Raw genomic sequence first — 25,106 nt, 5'->3', positions numbered from 1 at the left:
GTGTGTCGTGGGCTTTCCTGGCCGCTGGACGCAGGAGGACAGACCAGCTCTGGTGGCCCCATCGTGACCTGAAACAGGAGCCGATCGGGGCACAGCTGGCTTTCACATCATACTTGGCTCCACTTCCTTCCAAGTCAGGGTCCTTCCCGTGTTTGCCCTGCTGCATCTTTTCCAGATCTTAGCGTCACAGGGACTGGACGTCAGGCCTTGGTCAGTGGCTGCCACTGCCTCCCTCTCCATCGCACCCTGAGCACCAGGGTCCCTGGGACCACCCTGTGCTGGGTGTCACAGGGTGCGGATGGAGGGACAGCCCACCCCTGGGCCAGGGTGGGAGCTGGGTAACAAGGGGCAATGTCCCCCAGGTGACCAGGCCCGCGAGGGAGGCGAGCCTCCACGTGTCTGCTCGTGCTGCTGCATGGCCGGCAGACACCTGCGCTTTGGGGTGGGCCGGCACCGGAGGCACAGAGGGTGCCTGGGGCCCAGAACCGGGCTCAGGTCAGGGGCAGGGCGCACGGCTCAGGCAAGGGCCTGGAAGAGCAGGGACCAGGCGGGGAGCGGACGGACAGCTCAGGTCAAGTGTGGTCACTGCCGGGGCTCGTGCTGCGAAGGTTCCGCCTGACGCCCACCACCATGAGCCCCACGGGAGGGCCCCAGGCCTGGGGGTCTGCTCCTCCCAGCCCGGCAGGCAGCGCTCCTCTCTGCTTCTGGAAGGTGAGAGCGGCCGGGTCCTCAGGATCTCCGCGGGCGTCAGGCGCGCGCAGCTTCCTGCCTGCTCGGAGGCCAGCTTCTTCCAGGGGGACGAGGACAGACAGGAGGTGCCCATCCAGACCCCGTTGTGAGTCGGGGTCACCAGGCGACCCTCGCGTGGGGCGGGGGGAGGGTCCCTCCTCACCTTAGAGGAGGAGTGGCCTGAACTGCTCCCACTGGGGCCTCCTCACAAAGCTCCACCCCGCACTGGGGACCCGACAGTGACCCGCAGGTGTAACGTGCTGTCAGGTGGGAGGGAAACCAAGGCACCCAGTGGGTGCTGGGCAGGCAGGGAGCTAGGGGCCAGGACTGCTGTGTGGTCTCAGGCAGTCCCAGAGGGAGACCCCTGCCCCGCCCTCGCCCTTCCTTCCACCGTCTTATCTCAGAGGGCAGCCTCGGCCCTTCTTCCTCCCCGGGATGGCCTCTGGGCTGCCTTGTCCCCCGGGGCCAGGCGACTCCTCACTGGCGCTGAGCTGAGCCCGTCTTTCCCTCCACAGTGGGTTTGAGTGCATCACCTACCCGCTGTTGAGCCCCACACCTGGCAGCCTGGAGCCCGGAGACACCCCAGAAAGTGCCGGGGACCTGGAGGTGACGCTGACATCAGACACCTTGTGTGGCCAGGGGGACACCCCCAGCACCCTGCCCGGTGAGTGGAGGTGACCACATGGTCAGTGGTGGGCAGTGCATTGGTGACAGCAGGTACCCAGGACCTGGACACAGTGGGCCTTGGAGACAGGATGCCCTACGGAGACCCTGCCCACGCCCACAGGCCGCGCTGGAGAGCAGGCAGGATGCCGCCTTTAGGCCGGCTGCCGTGCTGCGGGTGCAACAGCGGGCGAGGGCTGCCCACCCCAGCATCCAGGCGCCTGGAGCGCGGGCCCCACCCCCGCCCCTGCGGCCCCTGGTGGACAGAGCTGTCCCAGGGCCCCAGCGCCTGTCCCGCCTCCACGAGCAGGTCACGGGCCCGTGTGAACTCTGTGGAAGGTCATTCTGCTACTTCTCCATGAGTCTGTTGGTGAGGCAGCCCCTGGGGTGCCCGTGTCTGGGCTGATTCGGGGTCCTCCAGGGGGCCCGGCCTGGAGGAGGCCCACGGTCAGCCCGGACGGGACACCCACACCCTTGCCTCAGGAGCTTGCCTCGCCCCGACGGGTCTCGTGTGCTCGCCTGGTTTCCCCGCTGATCCCTCTCCCCTCTGGTCGGCATCTCCGAGGGGGCTCAGCCCCCCATTCCCCAGGGAGACGCGGCTACGGAACCCAGTGGAGCCCCTCCCCCTGCCGGCCAAGCAGGCGATGACGGCCTCACTGTGGGTTACCCTGGAATTATTCCCGTGAGCCGGGTGCTGGAGCTGGGCATTCACGCGTAAGCACCGCTGGGGGCACGGAACCCTCCACCACCCCGCGGCCCAAACACACGGCCCACAGAGGTGCCCCAGCCACGCTTCACCTGTGGGGGTCCTGCCTGGCTCCCGTGCCCGCCCGTGGAAGCGCAGCTGCGCCCCACGCTTCTGCACGTGAGGAGCGGGACGGCCAGTGAACAGGGTCTGGGTCCCCACCGACAAGATTCACGCACACGCCATGGTTGGGGCCCTGACACTCTCCCCAGCCTTTTGGAGAGCCACCCCACCCTGTCCCCACAGTTAGAGTTCTAGCCCTGGTCACTGCGGGGGTCACAGGGCCAAGCTGCAGCACTGTGACTTCAGACAGACCCTGCTGGAGGGAAGGATGGGGGTCGGGTCCTTTCCTGGGGGTGCCAACCAGTCCAGGGGGACTTTGGGGGGCCTGCCCCACAACCCCCTCTACCGCGTTCACCTCGATACAGGAGCAATTTCAGCTGCGGCGCCCGGGACGTAGGTGGAGACCAGGCCCCGGGCCCTGAGGCGTGTGATGGGCTGCGCTGCCAGGGTCACTGGGCTGCCTCCTGACAGGATGCGGGGTCTGCCCGGATCAGAGCCCCTTGGGGAGCAGAGGGGACCGTGTTCTGTCTGGCTGGGACTCGCTCAGTTGGAGCAGTAGGCGGCTCAGTGCCTGTTGAAATCACGGCCATGTGGAGGCTGCATCAGAGAGCCCTGGGTCCCCCCATGTGCGTCTGGGACCACGTGGGGATGGCAGGCTGGGCCACTGTTTCTCTGCTGTCTTCTCCCTGAAGCCCCCGTGCCTCAGCTTCCTCTTCTGCAGAGCGAGGCCAGCCGCGTCTGCCTCCAGGGCTGCCGACCGGGTGCCCACTCCAGTCCCCATCACGGGGTGCAGAGTGGGGCCCCTTCTGCTTTTCATTCTCCTAAAACTGGCATTTCCCTCGTGGGACAGTTCACCCCTGAATGCTCCGCAGGACCGACCAGCCCCACTGAAGTCTCCCCTTCCCACCGCGGCGTCCAGAGTATCCCCCAACTCAAGGCCCTCGGGCCTTCACCCTGCCCGTGCCCAGGCCCTGAGACATGGGGGGCTGTGTCTGCTCTGGGTCACAAGTACGCCGGCCACCTGGCTGTCCTGGTGGGTTCTGCGGAGGAAATGACGTCATTGTGAATGTCAGCTCTGCTGCCGGGAGGACAGTGGCCAGCGTAGGAGAGAAGCAGAAATGATAATGGCTGTACGAGGGAGCCGCTCCCCCACGTTCACTCAATCCAGAGGCAGGGGCCGGCCCCCCTGATCACCAGGGAGCCCCTGTGGCCCCGGGTGGGCTGCACAAGCACCAGCCATCACGCCCCGATTCCAGCTAGGCGGAGGGGGAGCCTCGTGGGAGCCACGCCTCACCAGGCCACCGGGAGACAGGAAGCGCAGCTTGGCCCCTAAAACCCAGTTCTGGAACCCGGGAGCAGGGAGAGTGGCTGTCCCGTGTCAGGCAGCCACCTTTGCCAAGTGCTCTGGCAACTCAAATGAGAAACCCGCCGCCAGCCGGCACTCCCGGGCCCTGCTGGGTGCACAGCCCCCCTGGGGACCGCAGGGGCAGGGCCCCGGCCTCCTGCTGCCACTGAGGGACAGGGACGACCAGGCGCCAGAGGCCAGCTCCTCCCGCAGCTCCTCCTCCAACCTGCGCTGCCTAAGGAAGCGGGCCCCACGTGTGACGCACCCGCACTGCCATCCCTCCCTCTGGCCCCGCCATGGACAGACGTCAGGCGGCAAGTGACTAAAGCCCGGCCGGTGGTGAGGACCACAGATGCGCATCTGTCCGACCAGCAGAGCGCGTGGGAAACAGCACCGGGCCAGCTCATGAGGGTCCCGGGGAGCAGGGGGCCCGCCAGGCGGGCAGGCTGCCGCGCAGTGCTGGGGTGAGGGGCGCCCTGTCGCAGACAAGAAGCGGGGCCTGTGGCCACCCTGGTCCTGGACAGGAGACCCCCGAGCCACAGGGTCTGTCCCCTAAGCAGACGTCCACAGCATCCCAGCTGGACTCTGGTGGGCAGCATGGGGCGCGTGCAGCTGCCCACCACTGCGAACGCCCCTGGAAGTGACGCCTCTGCTCAACAGAACGTTATGGCTGACCTCCGGCCCGAACCCGTGAGCAGCGAGACGTCTTCTTTCTCAGCGGCCGGTGGAGAGCAGGGCGGGAGCAGGGCTCTGAGCTGCCCCAGGGGAGGGCAGAGTGGGCGGGTCTGCAACCTCACATCTGGAGTGGCGCCCGTGTTTCTCCGTGTTCTGGAGCTCGCGTGCTGAGAGCTGGGGCCACAAGGAGCTAGGCCCCAGGAGGCGGACACAGCGCAGGGACCCACCGCCCCCCGCCACGCCACTCGCCCGCCAGCCCTGGATCTCTCTGAGGGAAGGAAGCGCGGCCCCTCCTAGGCTCCGGAACCTGGAGTGGTGGAGCCGCACACCGTCGTGCACCGAGGAGAGGAGCCCCAAGTCCAGCCACCCGCCGGGCCAGGCCACGGGGCCTCAGCCCCGCCCCCACCATGCGAGCCCACCCAGCACCCGCCCTGGAGCTGGCCCTCACCCCGTGCTCACAGGTTTTTGGCTCCGTCCTTCCTCCCACATTCAACGGGCAGTGAAGAGAATAAACCCTCTGAAAACTTGGTTTCCAGTTATCCAAGTAAGTGCAGTGGCGAGAGAAACAACTGCTTCCCGGAGACCTGGGGTCAGGCGCAGCGATCGCGGAGCCGCGCTTTATTGTCCTGTCGAGACGAAATGTTTCGGTTGTTTCTAACTCTCGTTGCGAAGAAAAGGAGATTTCCTGGACGTGGACTATTGCCAGATACTCTCAACCCGATTTTGGTTTAGTTCCAGCACCCAGATTCTGGTAACAAAGCACACTGATTTTATATTCAAAAAGATTTTTATATTTAGTCTCTTAACCTTTTGTAAGCCCCACCCACGGCTTTAAACAGCGGAATCCTTTTATGTTAATTGCTGTCAGCGGGGCGTCTGCCTCGACCCCAGTAATTTAGGCCCATTGAATCCTAATGCAGGTGCTGGTAATCCCAAGGGCCCTGGTCAGGCTGGCGGGGCCCCAGCAGCTCCCACAATCCCCCGCGAATTGGATCTGGGAGCCTAAAAGGCTGTCGCCGGCAGAGAGAACCTTGGGTTGCTTTCTCTCCTCCTTCTTTTCATGCACAAAACCCTCGCAGGGAACGTTTCCAGTTGAGCTGAGTGGTTCTTTTTCATTCGTTGAACAAATGGTTCTGAGCAGCCATCAGACGGGATCTGAAAAGAAGTGCCCGTGATTGTGAGACAATTTCAAAAATCAAGGTGCCCTTTGCCGCTAGACCCACCTGCCAATGAAACCGTCGGGCTGTGGCGGGGAGAGCTGGGTGGCAATGCATGGCCTCTCGCGGCGATAATGCATTTTCATGCTAATTGTCTGCAGTTAATTATGGCGGAGAGGCAGGCAGGAACCAGGGTTTTCAAGGGAAACGTGCTATGAAGTTCTAGTCGAGGAACGAAACCACGCAGAGGGGCCGCCCAGGAAAGGAGAAGAAACTGCGTGGCTCCCGGGCCGGCGCAGCGGGGATGGCGGGAATCAACTCAGCTGCCAGTCGTCGTGGGGCGTCTGCTTGGAGCCGGGCACTGGCGTGGGGCCGCAGGGTCCGGGGACCACAGCACCGGGCCGCGCCTCCCGTTGTCCAGGGAGCTGGGCTCTGTCCCTGCAGCTGCCCCAGCGTTTGGGGGGCTCCAGGGAGGAGGGGAGCCCATCAGCGGGGCCTGGGGCCAGATGGCCTGGGGTCTGATGGAGCTCCCCCTTCCTCCTTCCTGCCACCCAGAGCCTGGTCTGGGACCTGCAGCACCTGCTTCCATGAGACCTGTGGCCGCGTGGGCGCAGTCAGAGGGCAGGACCCCAGGGCTGGCGCTGCCTCCATCCGCACATGCCCAGCCCCTGGCAGCAGGTCTTACTTAGGCGACCATTGTAGGGGAGAAGTTTCAGAACCCTGAAGAGAGAGACAAGGGAGGTGGCCGGGCACTGGGGGCACTGGCTGGCTCTGCTGGCAGGAGGTTTCCTGCAGAGCCGGGGTCTCGGGTGGCAGTGACTCTGTGCCCACATGGATGCACTTTCAGGAGGCCCCCGCTCACGTACTGCGCGCAGCTGTGTCTGAGGAGGGACTGACAGGGCTGGGACCCAGGCCTGCCGCCCAGCAGCACGGGGCCACTGTGGCCACCCCCTCTCGTTGGCCCGCCTGGGGCCACGGAGTCCTGTCCCTGGCGGGGACGTGGGGAAGCTTCCCATGGTGGCCGAGAGCCTGGCTGTCAGCAGGTGTCCTCCCATAGTCACACTGTGTGAGGACGCCCTGCTCAGGGCCAGGCGGGGCCCGGTGGCTCTCTCTGTGACCCTGGGGTCTGGGTTGTCTGCTGGGTGGGTTCCAGGCCACTCAGAGCCACAAGGTCAGCCAGTGACGGTGGCCTCACCTGCGTCCCAGTCTCCCTCAGGTTTGGGTTCTGACGGTGAGGCCGCAAAGGGAACTCAGCCAGGGCTGCCGGCAGCTTCCGGTGTCAGACATGCGGCTCCTGCCTGGCCCCGCACCCGGGGCCCACGTCCACCCTTCCGCTCCCTCCCTGGACACTGCCCGGGGCGCCCCGTCTTCTGCGGCCTCGCCCCAGGGTCAATTTTGTGCGTCCCAGCCTGTGGCCCTCCTCCGTCACACCCTGTGGGTCCCTGTGCCCTGGGGAGAGGACACAGTGCTCCAGTTCTGCCCAGCTCAGGCGGAAATGCCACCGCTGGTCACCGCAACCGCAGCCTGTCTGGCAGGTAAAGAGCTGGGACGGGGGCGTTCCAGGGTGTGGCCTCTGTGATGCAGGAACTGCTTCAGGCAGGAGGCGGGGCAGGCCCCCATGGACTGGGGCAGAGTCAGGACAGGGGACAGGGAGACACGGGGGTGGGGCGGGGTGGCAGGAGATGCCCAGGCCAGCTGAATGCACAGGTCCGGGCTCCCCCGAGGGCCACCCTGCACAGCGCGGATGTGGGCATGAGAGCTGGTGTGGGGGTGGGGGTGCGTGCATGTTTCCTGTGTGGGCGTGTAGTGATGTGTGCAGGTGTGTGTGGGTGTGCATGTAACCTGTGTGGGCATGTGCAGAGTGCATGTGATGTGTGCGGGCGTGTGTGGGCATGCATGTAACCTGTGTGGGCATGTGCAGAGTGCATGTGATATGTGTGGGCATTGTGAGCATAGAGTGACGTGTGCAGGTGTGTGTGTACATGCACATGGTGTGTATGTGTGGGCGTGCATGTGATGTGCGCGTGTGTGGGGGCGTGCACCAGAGTATGGGCCCTGAGCAGACGGTCCCCGTGTGCTGAGTCGTGGGAGTGAGGCTGCGTGTGAGCTGTGTGCATGTATGTGTCAGTGTGACAGTGGGTGTGGTGCCACACCCCACGGCCATGTCAGGGCACAGAGGTGACCGCTAACGGGTCCCTGGGAGCAGCGAGGGGAAGAGGGGGAGACACTGCTGCTCCAGCCCCGGCCCGCCAGCGCCTCAGCACGGTGGGGAGGCCCCGGCCCCTCCCGCTCTGTCGAGGCGCTCTGCCCACACGGGTCCCCGCGTTCTCCCAGGCCAATGCGCCTCTGAGAGCCAGGCCTCCGCCCTGCGTCAGCCACAAGCCTCCTGACCTGTGCAAATCCCCATGACGCGGCAGTAGACACCCCTTCTTCCGCTGAAGGACGGGGAGCAATGGGTCCCTTTTGCGCACAGAAGCACAAACGCGCAGCCCAGGGCTGCGGTGTGAGCTGCCGCGCCAAGACCTTAGACCTGACCGGTCGCAGCGGAGGTCCCACACCCCCGTCAGGCCATGTCTGCCCACGGACCGCCCACGCCGCAGGCCCTGTGGCCTCTCCCTGCAGGTGGCCCTCCACCAGAGAGCTGCTGCTGCCGGCTGCCCCGCCTCCGGCCACCGCGTGGTCCCAACGCCTCTGTCCAGGGTCGTCCAGGAGCCCCTGGGACCACGTGAATGGAGCCACTTCCGAGTAAGTGGAGAACGTGGCCCCCGAGGAGGGGCCTCGGGTGCAGCCTCTGGCCATGATTTGCACACAAGTGGCCCAGTGTCCAGACCCCACATCCTGTTGCCCAGCGGCCCCTGGGGGCTGGTCACCTGCACCTCCCGCTCCGCCTCCCCCAGGACAGGCGCTGCTGTGGCTGAGCTGCACCCCCAGTCGAGAAGAGGAAATGCCGGCCGCCGGGCCAGCTGCCTGCTGTTGAGGCTGCACCCAAGGGCCAGGGCGGCCCGGGGGTTGTGGGTTAGTGGGCACCTCAGGGAGCCCATGTGGGGGCTACCCACTTCGCCCTAACCGTGCGGCACAGGTGCCCTCAGCCTGGGACCTGCCCTGGCGACCTGCCTGCAGACCGCCTCCCGAGGGGAGGACGGGGAGGCAGCAGAAGCAGACTTGGAAAGAGCCCCAGATCAGCCCCCCGACCCTGGGGGTTCGCCAGCGAAACGCGTCCCCTTTGAGTTCCGTTTCGGATCCCAGAACGTCAGAGCGCCCGAAGGCGAGGGCTGGAAGCGGCGGCGAGCCTCGCGGTGGGGCCTGGCGTGCGTCTCGGGGGAGCAGCCGAGCGTGGTGTGAGCGGGCGGCCGGCCCCAGGCGCACACAGTGTCCTCTGTCCCCTGTCCTCCGAGCGTGCAGAGAGCTCGGCCCCTGGGGACAATGTGTCCATTTTCCATGCTTCAGAAAAGGCAGGGGAGGGCTGGCGCGGGGCTTCCCTCTGTGACCTGGGACCGGCCCCGGCGGGGGAGCGAGGCTGGCCACTGTCTGGGTGCCCGGGGCCAGTGGCCGTGGAGCCTCGCTCTGCCTGGGGCCCCCGATCCACACCTGCTCCCCACAGATGTCGGCCACGCCCGCCTCTCCTGGCCCAGGCCCGGCCACGCGTCCCCTCGCTGGCCTGCTTCTCACTCGGAGACGTCCCGGGGGTACCAGGTGTGCCCGGGGACAGCAGCCCTCGATGCTCCGCTCTGCACGCAGCCCGGCCCCAGGTGACAGGAGCTGCCGCCTGGCTCACCTCCTCCCGGCCTGGACCGAGTGCTGCCGCCGCACGGTGCACAGTGGGAGCAAGGGCTCCTGGCCGCAGGGTCGGGAGGGCGGGACCGGGGACAGCGAGGTCTCTGCTCCACCTCGAGTCACCTGTGGGGCTCGGGAGCCCTCGGCCCTCATGCCGCTCACCTTGTCGGCCACCAAGACAGCCTGCCTGCCGTCAGCTGTGAAGGGCTCTGAGGGGCACACCCCGGGCCACGCGATTCTGTCACTGTCACGCCAGCTGCTGAGAGACCCTCCCCACGGGGCCCCCCCGGACAGCTCTGAGGGACAGAGGGGACAGGCTTGTCCCAACACCCAGAGCTGTCCTGGCTGGCTCACTGAGTGCATACGGAGGCAGCCCCTGTGAGGACCCCGTGATGGTCCCGGACCCCGTGTCTCCAGACCACAGGGACCCCCAGTGGTCTGGGCCCGCAGCAGTGGAAGAGCTCGGCGGGAGGGGCTCCCGGGAGTGTGCGCGCATCTGTGCGTGTGTGTGCATGCATTGTGCATGCGAGTGTGCATGCACGCACACGCAGGCACCCCAGATGTGGAGAGGCCCGCTGGCCCCGCAGCCTGGGGACTCGGCCCAGCTGTGCCGCCTGGTGAGGAGGGGCCGGGGCAGTGAGGGCAGCGAGCCCATGCAGGCTCCCGGACACCTCCCCCCGTGGGTCGTGGCGGCGCTGCCCCGCGCGTCCTTGCGTGTAGACGGCGCCGGCCGGCTGCCGCCCCCTCAGGAGCGAGGCCCTCCGCTGGCCAGCCTGCCCTCAGGACTAATGGGGCGTGTCTGTCACCTCCGCAGGCCTCGGCTCTTGTCCCCTTAGGGCCAGTAACGTGTTTTGATTCACTTAAATGAAGACGACATTCAGGCCTGTCGCTGGGGGCCCCCTCGAGCCCTGTTTGTTCCGGCGGCTTCTCTGCGTCCCCGGCGTCCTACACAGGTGACTGCGGCGTCTAATTGAGTCGCTGTTAAGAGATAATGAACTGACGTTTCCCTCCCAGGGAGGTCAAGCTGCCCGATCCATAGCCCCGTCCATAGCCCCCCGCAGTGACCTCCCTGTCACTGACAAGCTGTGATTAAAGTCGTCGCTGTGCGGGCACCAGAGCTGGGCATCTGCCCCCGGGCCCAGCCTCAAAGGGGTCCTGGCTGGGGCCACTCAGGCCCCTGTAGGCCGGGCCGGGCCCTCCCTGAGCACAGGGGGCATGAGACCCTCCGCTCCCGCAGCTGGTTTGCTCGGGGCCCATGGAGCCACGCAGGCCTGCAGCTCAGCCCCCCAGTGGGCAGGTGGGGTCCGCCCTGGCCACAGCCGCTGGGTGCCGGCCGCGTCTCGGCAGCAGGTGTCTTTGATCGGAACTCGGGTCTGACTTCCTCGGGGTGGAACCTGCCGGCAGACCTCAGCCCCCTCTCTTCAGTGGTTTGATCCAGTGGGGCCGCGTGTGCCAACGGGGTGGACGGGGTGAGGAGGGGCCACAGCAGGGGTGAGCGAGGCGGGGTGTGACTTGAGGGTGTGGCCCTGGGTGCAGGGGAGAGGAGGTGTTGTGCCCCCCCGACTGCGCGTGACAGGTGGAAGCACCGGGGCCAGGGATCCCAAAGGCCAGGTGGTGGCCTGGACCCCAATATGGGGCCACGGAGAGACCAGGACTGGGGACAGAAGGCAGGACGTCACCGCGTTCCTGGCCAAGTAACCAGGAGGAGGGGGCCTCTCGCACAGAGAGGGGCAGACTGAGCTGCCGCCGGGGCACAGTGGCATCAGTGACGGGGTCAGGGAGGGGGGCAGCCTCCCCCCCGGGCCAACAGCGCACTGAGCAGACGCAGGCTCGGGTGGGCACTAAGCTACGAGAGGCCCCGCTGTCGCCTCCCCCACCCCACCCCCGCCGCCCGAGAGCGGTCACTTCCCCGGGGGGACAGCAGGCGCACGCAGGCGTCTAGGCCACCGCACCGTCTCCTCCAGGTCCCGACCCAGCCCCTCCACGCTCCACGCCACCGTCCACACTCGGTCCGACATCACACCTGCAGACTGCCGACTGGGCAGCCCAGGAGGCGGCAGGGAGGGCATCCAGGTGGGACAGTTAGCGAGTGTCACCTGAGGTGGCCAGAGCCCGGCCATGAATCGTGCCCTGGGGGCAGCTTCCCGAGAGGCCACCAGGTCAGCGAGGACCCTGGAGTCCTGCCAAGGGCAGCGCGGGCGGAAGGGTGGGGATCAGAATGGGATCCGCACCGCCGGCCGCGCCGCAGAAACGGTAGGAGGAGCCCAGCAGAAGCACATGGACCCACAAGTGGGCCGCAGAAGGGCAGCCAGGGGTGTGGCCCAGGGCGGGCAGACCTGGGCACATCTGTGTGGGCGCGCCCACTCCAGAGCGGTGAAAGCACCCGCCCGAGTCAGGAGGGCTGAGCCCGAGGGAGGTGGCCTGCGCCGGGCTGGTGTGGGAGGCGGTGATTTGCACACCCTGCAAGTGGGCGTGGGTGTGACGCAGCCGGCCTGAGGTCGCTGCAATCAAGGGAGCCCCACTGTGCCGTCACCTTGGCCCAGGGGCACGCGGGGACAGAGCTGGGGCCCACTGTCCCGACATGCCGGCGGTAGGTCCCCTGGAGGCCCAGACAGCTCAGTTCCCCGTCATCACCCCGGACGTAGGCAGCACGTGCAGCAGGAGCGCGTGGACAGAGCGCGTGAGTCAGAGCCTCGCGCAGGCAAAGACCTGTGTAGAACGCGTCGGAATGAAGGGTCAGGGCTCTCGGGGAGAAGCCGCCTGGAAGCACTTCTGGGGCCCATCACGCGCCTCCTGCAGAAGCAGGCTCCCGGGAGGAGACGGCAGCGCTGGGGCCCGTCCTGCACAACGCCGACTCTCGCCCCGATGCTGTGTGTGAACCAGGCAGCCGCGCCCACGGCACAGCCACCCTGACCCGCGTCGGGGGTGGTCCCGGGGCAGCCCCTGTGCCAAGCTAACGTCACGGCTGTACCGTCCAGCCCCAGCCCCAGGTCTCCGTGGAAGCAGCAGGGGAGGGGCCGCTGGGGGCAGCCACCGGAAGGCAAGGCCCTTCCCGTAACCCTGGGGTCCCCGGGAGGGGCAGGGGCCACAGAGGGGTGCCCGCTACAGGGACAGGCAGGCTTGGCCCGGCCCTCTACCCTCTTGGGCACCTGAGGATCTTGGGGTCTCCTGGGGAGACCTTCTGGTTCCTGTGCCCCCACTTGCTGCGGATGTGGCCCGAGTCCCCACAGCACGCAGGCGTCACGTGGACGCGTCCTTCCTGTCGCACAACGCCCAGAAGACGCCCCTGGGCTCGGCTGGCCAGCACGGGGCCTCTGACCCCAGGCCTGTCCCAGCCCCAAAGCATCAGCCCGCCCGGCCCCGAGGGCGGCCCCAAACAAGACCCATGGGGAGCCTGTCTGTCCACACTGGGGACACCGGGGGCTGCCAGGACCCAGTGTGGCCATGGCTCAGCCCCCCAACCCTCCAACTCACCTGCCTGCACTCAGGGCAGGAGGGGCAGGGCCCACAGCCCCGCCCTGTGGTCGTCCTGCCTCAGCCCCTTGGCCCCGTGGAGGGTTCTCTTTTCTAGAAAACCTCTTTCTCCTCAGCAGGGGGACGCAGGGCCCGCTGCCCAGAGGACTGTCGGCGGGTGCAGCGAGGCCGTGCCGAGTTCCGGAACGTCCGCCTCGGGCCCCGTCCGCCCAGGTGCCACCTTGTCCCGTTCCTGGATGGCCTGCATAAGGTAGGGGCCGGGAGACCCCGCGAGGCTGAGTCCACACCTGCCAAGCCCTGCAGCCAGTGCGTCGGTGTCTCTGGGGAGGACCAGCAACCCCAAGCACCTCCCCTCTGCTCCCTGCAGAAGGGGAGCAGCAGGCCCAGGGGCAGCCTGGCCCCAGGACGGGGGCCCACCGTGCGGGACCCACCCGGAGGCAGCAGGTAGGAGAGGTGGGCCCGCTCACGCGAGTTTGGGGGGCTGGTGTGCCGCCCCAGCCGCTGGGCCACAGGTGTGCACCTTCTCTACACCCCTGCCTCGGTTTACCCGGCCTTCAACGCCACAGATACCATGGGCCTCAGTTGGCCCAGAGAACAGGGATGCAGAGTGCTTCCTCCGTGGGTGCCTGAGGCCTGGTGTCCCTGCAGCCGCCGGCCCCTCGGGCACTTGCTCAGACAGAGCCGAGGGCCTGTGGCCGATGGAGGGGGCGGGGCAGGGCCGCAGGGCGCATTCCTCAGGGCTGGGGTGCGGGTGCTGTCACGCGCCAGGGGCCGTGCCGGCCGGTCCTGCAGAGGCCGAGGCTCATGCAGATCCAGTCTGGGTTTTCACCCGACAAGTCAGAGGGGCGGGCGGCGGCCGCCTGTGGGCAGCGCGATCCCGTGTCTCTGCGCCTGTGGCTGTGCTCCTCAGTGACTCTCCTTCCAGCCAGGGGGCTGCACTCCTGAGAAGCCTTTCCTGGCCTCTGCCTTCAGGAACAGTGTGCCCCCTGCCAGCCCACACGGGGGCCGTGGGGAGTGAGGCGCAGCTGCTGTGGAGCGGCCGGCACCCACCGCCTGCCACCCGTGGCCTCCTTCTGGGGGTGGGACCCTGGGACCTGGAGCTGGAGCTGGGGTGCCCTGGAGACGCGGTCTCTAGACCCCTAGAGAAACCACTGCCCTTGACAGACACAAGCCCACCCCAGAGAGCACAGCACGCCCCCCGCCGGGCGGCACAGAGGAGCCTCAGGGGCCAGGCAGGGTGCCAGGCCTCCGACCCCTGCGTGGGTTCGACAGCCCCCAGGAGCCCAGGCCGGTGCTCCAGGGGGCGCCTCATGCTGCCCGGGACCAGTGCGCCTTTCTTGACGCTGCCAGCGGGGTCAGGGCATTGAAATGGCCACAAAAAGGGGCCGAGGCCTCGGGCACAGACCCGGCCACCCCACTCTGGGAAAATAAGAAGCTCGGCAGAAGTGCGGAGTGGGCCGCGGGCCCCCTGCGATGACACGGCTGCCAGGTGCGGGGGACGAGCCGGGGACACCTGCGGCCGGGGTGTCTCGAGCTGACAAACCTCGGATCCCTGCAGAGCCGCCGTCTGAGGCCCGTGTGTGGATTGGACGCAGCGCTCCCTCTGCGCGGTGACTGCAAGGGTCACCATGGCAGCTGAGCGGGACGTGGGGACATCTCACTGCCGCAGAAGCGAGGCCCGGGCCGCCGGCCTGCGGAGCCTCACGTGCCCCGGGCCCTCGTCTGCGCGAGGCGGCACCCAGCCCGGAGGGTGCACATGCGTTTTGAAATGCCTCCCGTCCCTGAGAGGGAGCTTGTGTTGTGACTGGCAGCCGCAGCCCATTTCTGCCCACGTCTGTGCCACCCGTGGCCCAAGCCTGCAGGTGCCGGGCGGTCAGGGGCCAGGCCGGGGCCCTGGCCCGTGCAGCTGAGCTTGTTTTCCAAAGACAGAAACTCTGCAAAGAGGCTTCTCGTCTGAGCTCTCACGAAGCTCCCCAGCGCAGGGTCCCAGCCTTGGGGAGGGGTGGGGTGGGGAGGGGGCCGTGCAGAACGCAGACACATGAACACATCTTGTTACCAAGCCCGTGTCCAGCACGCCTCCCAGCCTGTCACGGGTTCTTCACCTCCTTCTGATCCTCCTGTCCCCACTGTCCCCACCGCTGCTGCCACCCAGACACCCTGCTGCTGCTGAGCCCGTGGCCTCAAGACTTCCCCCAGCAGCCCCCAACATTGTGCCCCCAAGTCCCCCTGCCCCATCCTGGTGTTTCTGGGGCGCTCAGCCCCCACCCAAGGGAGAGTAGGGGAAGCCTGCCCGAGCCTCCCTGCGCCTCCCAACTCCTCTGCCGAGGGATGAGCCCCGCCGGCGGCCTCCCTCTATTTGGGCACCAGCTTCCTGCACCAGCATCCAAACCTGGCGCTTGACCCAGAGAGCCCACCTTCTGGAATTGCAGCAGAACTGTCCTTTCCAGCCGCCGGCCTGGCTCCCAGAACGGAGCGCACTTGGGCGTGCAGACCCGCGTCTGGTTCGCATTAAGAACCCTGTGCGGCGCAGCCGTGTGGTTCCCGGCCCGGTCCCCCCAGGGGCGGTGCCTTTGCCGGGATGCGACCACAGGACAGAGCCCAGGTGGGGTCTGGGGATGAAGATGTTCCCGACACCCTGCGGGGGCCCCAGCTGCCCCGGCGCCAGTGTGCAAACCCACACCGGGGTAAGGAAGGGGCATGCGGGCCCCTGCCATGCAGACCTTGGCGTGTCCCACCGGACGTTCTCACCGCCCCTCAAGCACGGGGCCCCTCCTGCCCTCCCTCAGGACCTGCTGTGAAGCGGCCCCCTCCGCTTCCTGGGATCCATCACTGCAGACCCCTCTTTCGGACCCGGCCACGGAGACGGGGTGCGGGGCCCCTTCAGGTCTCCTGCCCATCCCCCGCCCCGGCCAGGCCGGCTGAGGCAAGCGCAGCGGCGGCCGCAGGGCCCGGCCCCAGCTGCACCACAAGCCTTGATTCTGCATCCTTGGCTTCTGCACAGTCTCCCTGCCCAGGCCTGGAGGGAAGGACCACCAAGCAAAGCTGCAGGGGCCAGCATGGGGGCACCCGCAGGTCTCACCCTGCGGCAACAAAGGGGCCGCACTCAGCACAGCCCCAGGGACACAGGTCAGCAGCCCCTGGTCCAGCGCAAGGCTGAGCTGACCATGGCAACAGCCGCCCCAGCCCGCAGGCCTCCCGGCAACCCCAGGACACTCCTGCTTGCGACCCGCCGCATCACCTCGTGGGGGACGCAGGCACTGACAGGCTAATAACAAACGGCCGCCAGCGTGTCTCCGCGGTGTCAGGCCAACTGGCGAACACACGCTGTCAACGAGCTTCCCAAGGTGTCAGCAACTGTGGTCGGAGCCCCCACACCCAGGAGCTGTTGCGCTGGTGGCCCTACCCGGCGCCCTAGCACCTGCCAGCAACGTGCGGCCTGGCTGGAAGTCCTCTGGTCCCAGCACCGGGACAAAGAGCTTCCGCTTGTGGGGCGACAGGAGCACGTCCCGGCCGCAAGCAGCCCACTTCAGGGGCGGCCACCCCAGCAGGCGGGACCTGAGCGGGGCTGAGACAGGTGGCCGCCCCCCCACCCCCCGCCGGGCGCCGACTGTGGCCGTGGGCTGGGGCCCGGCCCTTCCCTCCCTCCGCCAGGTCGCCCCTCGAAGCCTCAGCCAGCCTCCCTCCTCTGCTCGGCCCCCGGGTGGGTGTTGCCCACCCTCGCCCCACACACAGCAGGAGTGACTGGAGATGCTCCTCTCCGTCCCCAAGAGGGTGCAGGGCACGCGCCTAGTTTCAGTCCCAGTCCCTGGTGGGCTCAGGAGGGTGGCAGCCTGCTGGCGACTTCAGGCGTAATTCTGCAGCGTTGTCTGCAAGTAAGGAAGTGTCTGGGACGGGTATTTCCACGGAGGGATGGGGAGAGGGTCTCGGGTGGGGGTGCGGGCTGGGCCCATGGACACACTGTCCCGTGTGCTCTCGGGGTGCCCGGGGATGGCCCTTGGGGCCCCGCCCCATGGAGTGGGGGTTTCCATCCACCCACCCCGCAGAGTCCTGGACGACTGGGCAGGCAGGGCCGCCAGGTCACAGGGGGGTGCCCCGGCCCCCCGGGGACGCGCACGGTCCGGCCCCCAAGCTGCTGCCCCACCACGGCCAGGCCAGCCCGAGCCCGTGGGCCTCCCTCTCCGGGAGAGCCTGTTCCCACCGCGGCCTCACGCATTCCTGCGGACACATTCCGAGCAGATGACGGAATTTCACAACACGCACCAGTGAGGTGAACGGGTGTCAGCTGCAAAACACGGAGACGCGACTCTGTCCACGTGGCCGGGAGCTGGCCGGCCACCCAAAGACGCCAGCGGAAGGGGGGACGCGGCCTGCCCGCCTTTCCCAGGAACCCTGGACTCGGGCTTTGGGTCGGAGCCGGCAGCCGCAGCCCCACCGGGTGGCGTCGGGAAGTCCGCCGCGCGACCTTGCCTGTAATTGCTCATTGGCGGCTGGACACAGATGCCCGAGCCTGACACGGGCCACGGGCCCTCCCCCACGTGCTCGGAGAAAAGCGGGCTTAATTAAGACTTCCGTAATTAGTCATTTAATCAGTCATTAGGCCGGCACAGATGGAGCCGATTAGTTTTCTTCCTTGAACACGCAGTCGGTGCTCACAGCCCCCACGGCTCCCTCTGTGCAGGTCGTGGGTGACCGCTGAGCACCGCCTCGAACACAGGCCTTTGTGCCCTTGAGAGGCTGCCCCTCTTGGCGGCTGAGCCAGCAGCCCGGCCCCTCACCAGCCCCAGCCCGGCCGCAGGATGACCCGCCGTGCCCCCCGCCATCGACTGATTGCAGAGCCGCCGGGGGCTGGGGGCGAGCCCACCGCTGGCTGGCCCCGCAGGGACTCAGGGAGCCTCTGGGCAGGGGCCACTAGGGTTGCGGGTCCCCAAGAGGACAAGCTCAGGACAAGCCCCGTGGTGGGGTCCATGGCGAACCCTGCGGCTGCAGCCACAGTCACCTCCAAGGCAAGTCCTGGTGTTCGGTCCCCCAACACTCTGTGTCTTGCATCAGGCCCAGCCCAGGTTTGCTCCAAGAAATCCCTCGTGAGGTCCACGGGGAGTGCAAGGCCGCCCACCTCTCGGCCGCCTCCAGCCCACCTGTGCCCCCCGGGTTCTGCACAGCCCCCTCCAGCCCTCAGCTCGGGCCGGCCCTCTGCAGGAAGGCCGCCTCTGTCGCAGGGTGTATGCCTGGCTGTGGGCGGCCCTGCACCAGGCAGTGGCCTGGCAGATTGTGGGTTCATCTCCACAGGGGAGGCTCAAGGGACAGCAGGAGCCCACACAGAGGGCGAGGGGCAGGACTCAGGGTGGAAGTGGCTGGGGCTAGGGACCCCAGGGCCACGTGGACCTCTGTCCCCTGGGCTTCCCCACTGGCCAGGGACCTCTGCATGGTGGGCTCAGCCTCCGCCTCCGAGTCCCTCGGCTGGAAGCTCCTTGGGGTGAGCAGGAGCAGGGACAGGCTGTGGGGTTCCACCCCAACCCCGGGGACAGCAGCGCCTCTGCCTGACACCTGAGGCCTGACACAGGGCTGCAGTGGGCACGCCCCAGTGGGGGGCTGGGAGGGGGTGCCTGCACGTGGGCCCCCTTGGCAGGCATCCCCAAACAGAAAATACCCTGCAGACTCTCCAGGGCCTGGGGCACACTGCCTATGGGCTGGGAATTCATTAAGTCTCTCGTGCCTCTGCCCCTCGTGGCCCCGTGCGGCTGGGGAGCCTCACTCTGAGGAGCCCACCCCCTCCCAGGAGCCTTGGAGCCTGGGTAGGAGAGGCCCCCTGGGTGCCCCAGGGACAGAGGAGCCTCCACAGACGGGCTTGGCCCCGAATGAGGGCCAGCTGTGTCCCAGCAAGGAGCTGGGGCAGACCAAAGGGAGCGGCGTCCGGAGCTCCCACGGGCCGCAGAAAGGGGTCCTTCCGGCAGCCGGGTGCACGGGCCTCCAGCCTCAGCGGCGGCGTTGGCAGAGCGCTCACGGGCCGTCCCCGTGGGAACAAGCCCCCCTCAGACCTACCTGGCGAAGCCTGACCAGGAGGCCCAACAGGATCGAACTGGTTCTAAGTATCAGCCCCGGCAACGTAAAGTTCCCACTCCGGGCGCAACCACAGACCACCGGGCACACAGCACGTGTCGGAAAGCGCGGCCCATAACGAGAAACACCGACCAATCAAACCGACTTGGGCACAACGCAGCTGGAGGAACCACCATGACTGGGTCCCACGTGTCCAAGGGGAAAGGCTGGGCGTGGCAAGGAGAGACAGGAGGTGCGGGAGGAGCCGAACGGCACCCCCGGCGATGCCACAGCAGCGTCCGGGGGGCAGCGCGCGGGAGGGTCGGCAGCGGAGCAGGTGTGCGGGAAGGGCGCATGAACTTGAAGGCAGAACGGCGGGGACAACTCCGACCCCTGGGAGACACCATCTTGGGCCAGGAGACAACTTCCAGCCACCAAATGCACGGGAAACAGGAGGCTCCGGCGTGGGACAGGGGAGGAGGAGGGAACACGTAACTCAAAGCATTTGCAAGTTTGATGAAAGCCATAACCCTGCAGACCCAAGACGCCCCACAAACCCCAAGCACAAGACGCGTGAAGACGGGGCAGCAGGCCCAGCTGGTCGAGAGGAGGGCTCCCTGGTGGTGGAAGCGCGGGGCAGAGGGGTGAGCCCTGGCCCTGCCGGCCCCTCCCGCTCCCTCTCCTTGCCCACCCCATCCCAGCCCGCTCCTTCCCTGCGGGGCGGGCAGCATGGATTCCTATCACCGGTGGCCCTGCCGCCTCCCCACTCCCTGGGGCTCAGCCTAGCGCTGTGTATACAGTTGGCGCCCAATCAGTGCTTCTGGGGTCACACCACCGTCCAGGGCTCCAGGGGCGCCAGGTTTGACCCACGGGTCTGCGAGAACGTCAGCCCGTCGGCGCCTCGAGACCCCCCCCCCCCCGGCCTGGCTCCCCCATTTGCTCGCAGCCCCGGGGCTTCTGTAAAAATGCTCCAGCTCCTTGTGACCCGTTCGCTTCTCTTAAAGCTGCAGCCCGGCCGACTCTGGTTATTCTTGGCGCTAAGTTATTTATCTGCCCCCCTCCTCCCCGCACTTCCGAGTCCTTAACATGGCTCTGGGGGCCAAGCCGAGGCCCGTTCCCCCCCAACTCGAAATGACGTCATTGTAAAATCTTCTGTCTTTACATTTTGATCGCCCAAACCACGCATGTGGTATGTGATGGTATGTAAACTTGGCCAAGGGTCAGAAGCCGGCAGGTCTCTGAGCCCCAGCCAGGGAGCCCCACGGTCCCGCCCTCTGATGGCAGGAAGCACCTTGTCATGTAGGGCCGGGTGGGGGTCCTCTTGGCACCCCCAGTCCCTTCGACTGGATAATTCAGGGCCCAGCTCAGCAGGTCACACCTGGGGCCTCTGCGCCACCCAGAAAGCACACCCAGAGGCCAGAGGACTCAGCATCCACACCATGCCCACCCCCTTGTCCCTGAAGGATGAGGGAAGCAGGCCAATAGCCCGACCCAGGGCCCAGCAGGTGGGCCATGTGCACCCATGTGGGGCGTGTGACCCTCCCTGGGGCAGGCGGGTGGGCTGGCTTCAGGAGCAGATGGGAATGCTGATAGGTCGTGCCTGCCCCCACCCCCCACCCCAAGAGTTCAGGCAGCTTGGCCAGAAGGGCAGGTCCCCATCCCCCAACACAGGGCCTGGCCCCAGGGACCCCACCCACCATCTTCGCCTGCTGCCTTTTCTTTCCCACTTCACAAGGCGACAAAACCCTTTGGTTCCCAGGAGGGGACACAGGGCCCTGTGGAGGTCCGGCCTCCGGCTGCCTCTCATCACTTCTTGCCGGCAAGTCGGTGCCAGTTCCTGGCAGGCTCTGCTCCGTGGCTGTCCCCTGCTCTGCTTGCCAGGCCTGGACACCTGGCCCTGCTCAGGCAGAAGTGACTGGCGGACGGCGGTGGGTCTGTCCCTCCAGTTACAACTCTGTTTGGTCCACGTTTGGATTAGACAGAGAGATGCCTGGGCTGGGGGCAGAGCAGGGACGTCTCCTGTGACCCTGTCCGCCAGGGGATGGCACACACTGTCCCCCTAACGCAGTATGGGGCCTCTGAGGACAGGACAGTCACACCTGTGCCCTCTGCAGTTGGTGGGGCCCAGCGCTGTGCCCTTGTGTGTGCATGGCCATGCATGTGTGTGGCCATGTGTGTGGCTGTGTGCATGCACACACGTGGGGCCACATGTGTGGCTTGCATGGCTTGTGTGCTTGCACATGTATAGGGCTTTGTGTGTCCATGCATGTGTTTGCATGGGCATGGCCATGTGCGTGACATGTGTGCGTGTGTGTTGCACACACATGTGGCCCTGTGAGTGTGTTATGTGGCCGTGAGCATATGGCCATTGTATTGCATGTGTGTGGCAGCACTGTTTTCCCATGTGTGTGGTTGTGTGTGGCTGTGTGTGTGGCCATGCATGCGTGCGCATGCCCATGGAGCCATGAGTGTGTGGCTGTGTGTTTGTATGTGTGTGGCCTTGTGTGTGTGTGTGGTGCTGTGTGTGGCCGTGCGTGTGTGTGTGTGCATGTGTGGCCGTGCATGTGTGTGGCTGTGTGTGTGTGGTGCTGTGTGTGGCCGTGTATGTGTGTGGCCTTGTGTGTGTGTGTGGTGCTGTGTGCCTGTGTGTGTGTGGTGCTGTGTGTGGCCATGTATGTGTGTGGCCTTGTGTGTGTGTGTGGTGCTGTGTGCCTGTGTGTGTGTGCGGCTGTGCGTGTGTGTGTGGCCGTGCGTGAGTGTGTGTGTGTGTGTGTGCGTGTGTGGCCGTGGTGCTGTACCCTCAGCGCCCTGGGAGGTGCATTCAGACCCTTCCTTCTTTCCTCCCTGCAGGCCTGACGCAGCAGCCAGGGCAGAGCCGGGGACAGCGGCCTCCCCAGGTAGGTGGGCAGTGGGAGGACCCCGCCAAGTGGGCCATCTCAAGCTGTCAGACCCAAACAGATCGCTTATGTCACCTCTGGATGGCAGGCACTGGCTCCCTTCCTCTGAACGTCGCTGCGGGGTGGGTGCCTGCCCGCCCAGCCTGGCCCACCCCCAGTGCAGCTCTCCAGATACCCCAAGAGGCCGGATGTGGGGTCCTGGGCAGGCGGAGGGACACGGACTGTCCTAGGTTCCTCACATGGGTTGGCCCCTCAGAAAGGCTGAAGGTGCTGGGTGGCTGTCCAGTGAGGGTGCTGGCCATCCCTGGGTGCCTCTGTCCCCTCTGCCCGGGTGAATGTCCCTGCCAGCAAAGCCCTGAAAGGCCCCTGTGTGGGGGGCAGGGGTCTGGGCAGCACCTTACCTCCCCTTTGGGCTGACAGAGCCCATCCCAACGGCAGCTACAAACGTCTGCTGACTGGCCAAGAGGGCAGGCACAGTGGTCACCCCCTTTCAGGACCCCCACATGTGACTGAAGACGAGGTGGTGTGGAGGGACCACCCTCACGCCATTTGGGAGCGGCCAGCAGGGGGTCGCGGGGACTTCACAGGACCCTGAGAAGCGATTTCCAGGCTGTTAGGGGCAAGGCCAATGGGTGGCGGGGCCCCGGAGGTGCGGGCTGGGCTCCGTGGGGGACACTGGGCACAAGGCCCACGACGGGACCACGGGGCGGTCGGGCCCTGGCCTCGGCTGGTTTCTGAGGCCAGCAAGGTGGCCCCCAGCCAGGCTCCTTCCCACCGCCCAGAGGCCTCGGGACGAGGTCACACGAGGCCTGGGGCTGCTTCTGTAGCCGCTGCCCGCTGCGCTCTCGCGGCTCTGCGGCGCCCTTGGCCACAGTCCACGTGGCTGCGTCCCCAGGAACACCTAGAGACCGGCTGCTTGGGAACACGGGCGTTTCCATGGCCGCGGGGGGGCTCGGGGCCCTGGGCTGTGGGACGGGCCCCTCCCCACCGCTCGGCCAGGCCCCCGAACCGCGAGTTTCTGAAGGAGCTCACTCAGGGCCTAGCCCGCTCTCGCCAGCCGGTCACCTCTGGTCCTGCCCCGGACTGCACCGCGTCGCAGCGCCTGGGCCCGGGTGGCGGGTCACCGCACGGCCTGTTTTCCAGACCGGGCGCTGGAATGTCCCCACGGTGCAGCCGGCTCCCGCACCCCGGTCGGCGGCGGCGGCCGCATTCCTGGTGTGAGCCCGGGCCAGCCCGCGAGCTTTTTCCACGCTCCGGTGCCAGCCCCAGCGGTTTCTATGGCAACCTCACTTTCTGTTATTCCTTATTTTCTTTTTTTATGGCCTCTCCAACTTTGAAGCTCTCCAGACAGTTTACAGACTGCAAAGGGGAAGAGTGCTTTCCCCTCCCACCGGGGTCCCCAGCAGAGCGGCTGCCCACAGACCCCCGTGGCCCCCCCACAGCCCCTCCTACAGCTGGGCTGTCAGGGGCTTCAGAGCAGACACGCAGGTCTTCAGAGTCCTGATTATCGGAGAAAACATTTTAGAGGAAGTGACTTGTTCTCCTGAAGGCGGGGAAGCCTTTTCGAAAGGACCCTGGCGCCCCAGCCCCGGTCCCTTAGCACCAGGGTGTCCAGGGCTGTCACTGGGCCTGGGCCTGAGGGTGGAGGTGGCCCCTGGGCCCCGGCAGCTGGGGCAGAGAGGGTGGCCAGGGCAGGACGCGTGGGGGGGTGTGGGGCGGGTCTGAGGGTGTCAGTGGGGCTGCTGGGGGCCAGGCCGAGCGCACCCGTCTCCTGCAGGGGACTATGTCATCCTGATCCACGACGTGACCAGCCCGCCATTCCTGGGCCGCACGCTGCCCCCCGCCTTCAAACGCCTCCGAGTCTCTGCGGAGGGCCCTGGTCAGCAGTCCCACGGCCCTGCAGAAGGCCCCACCGCCCAGGACTAGGAGGGCCGTACGGAGGCACAAGGGAGCCCCCAGCCCCCAGCACGAGTGTCCCCACAGGAGAATCCCCTCACTGTGAAAGGACAGAAAGGCTGCCTCTACTCTCCCTCTGTGTCCCTCCCCAGTCGGTCTGATTGGGGGCCAAGGGAGCCCCCCAAGGACCCCAGAGCCACTGGCTTTAATAAAGTGCTTGACACCGACGGCTGTGTCACTGACGCTAACATCACAGCAGCTCCCCCCACACAGGGGCGCACGGCGGCTCCTCTGAGTGTGCCCTGCCCCCTCAGCCTCCTCCCCGGGCCCCTGTTTTGGTGGGGACTCGGGGCCCACGGGCGGCCAGGGAGTCAGAACTGGATCCCAAAAGAGAGGTCAAGGCAGTGAGCAGGTTACCTGTTTTCCAGAAATGGGCTGCCCATCTGCAGGAACTACTTCTCCACTTTCTGGACCTCAGAGCTGCTGACGGGCACCCAGGGGGTCCACGCGGGGCTGCCCAGGGGGCTGGGGCGAGGCCACCATGGGCTCACAGGTCCCGGGGAGCCCCAATCCCAGGGCCCGCCTGGCCCCCGGATGCCCTCGGCCTGGAAGCCCCCAACTCTCCCGTCCTCTCAGCTGACCACCTGCTTTGTCCTTTGAGGAGAAACAGGGATGGGGGGACGCCCACCCTGGGCCCGTCGTCGGCAGTGCCCTCTGGGCCCGAGTGCATGGTCCACGCTGCCGTGCCCCCACCGCCACTTCCCCTGGCCGCCCAGTGTCGGGGCGGGTGTTGGTTCCCACCTCCCTGGGGTGCTCAAGCACCTCCTGGCCCTTCCCGTGGCCTGGGCCTCTCCCCAGCTGCGAGACGCCCGGTCCACCGGTGACGGGCAGCCTCCCTGGGGCATCGAAGGCAGGTCAGACTAAACATGGCCCAACTGAGTTCCTGCTCGTGTCTTGGACCCGCTCAGACCCTGATGGCTGCCACCTGCCTGCCTTCTGCCCTGCTCTGTGGCCGCTGCTGTCTGGTCCTGCCCTCCGAGCTCAGGCCCCGCCCCCCTGCCCCCCACTTCCCAGCAGGTGCTGTCAGGCTGCACTGTGGGGCCCCCCAGAGCTGCCACTGCTCCTGCCCTCATCTGCTGCTCCGACCTCTCTGGCCAGACACACAGCCCCTGGGCCCAGCCTCGGGCCACTGCGCCCGTCCTTTGCTTCCCAGGGGTCTCCTCAGGAGGCCTCCCTGGCCGCCTCACCCACCCCAGCGACCCCTCCCACTCACTCTGGGGTTCACCTCCCCCCCATGCATGCGCTGTGAGCCAGCACACCAGGCCCCTCACTGATGTGTTATTCGCCGTCTCCTGGAGGCAGATGTGGGGGCAGCTTTGCTCACTAGGGCAGCGCGCGGCCTGCAGGGGGCCACGCACACCCCGCTGTGTCCGCCTGGATCAGCAGCACCTCCTCTGCGCCAGGTGGGGTGGGAGGTGCTGTACAGACAAGGCCAAGGAGGTGAAGGGGAGGACTGACAGATGAAGAGGTGAAGGATGGTGGATGGGCAGGTGAGCAGATGGGAGGAAGAGGGGGATGAGAGGATGATGCAGGGTGGACCGAAGTGTGAATTAACAGATGGACGGACGGACAGACAGACGCTCAAGTCAGTG

At 66.8% G+C, this 25,106-nt stretch overlaps 1 protein-coding gene across 1 annotated transcript in view; it reads left to right on the top strand.

Annotated features, from left to right (window-relative positions):
- Positions 1-23,666, top strand: part of MORN1 (MORN repeat containing 1) — a 38,677-nt gene extending 15,011 nt beyond the window's left edge. Inside the window, exons 9-14 of the mRNA XM_090268475.1 lie at positions 712-835; positions 1,245-1,393; positions 12,742-12,875; positions 12,993-13,069; positions 21,512-21,558; positions 23,336-23,666. Coding sequence (XP_090124601.1) covers positions 712-835; positions 1,245-1,393; positions 12,742-12,875; positions 12,993-13,069; positions 21,512-21,558; positions 23,336-23,484 — 680 coding nt within the window. The 3' untranslated portion in view covers positions 23,485-23,666. The remainder of the gene's footprint in view (positions 1-711; positions 836-1,244; positions 1,394-12,741; positions 12,876-12,992; positions 13,070-21,511; positions 21,559-23,335) is intronic.
- Positions 23,667-25,106: the final 1,440 nt, after the last annotated feature.

The sequence above is a fragment of the Furipterus horrens genome, unplaced genomic scaffold, assembly GCF_987537825.1.
Source record: "Furipterus horrens unplaced genomic scaffold, mFurHor1.1.pri manual_scaffold_3, whole genome shotgun sequence".
Taxonomy (NCBI): Eukaryota; Metazoa; Chordata; class Mammalia; order Chiroptera; family Furipteridae; genus Furipterus; species Furipterus horrens.
Note: the sequence above shows the minus strand (reverse complement) of the source record. Positions and strands in the feature narration are given on the sequence as shown.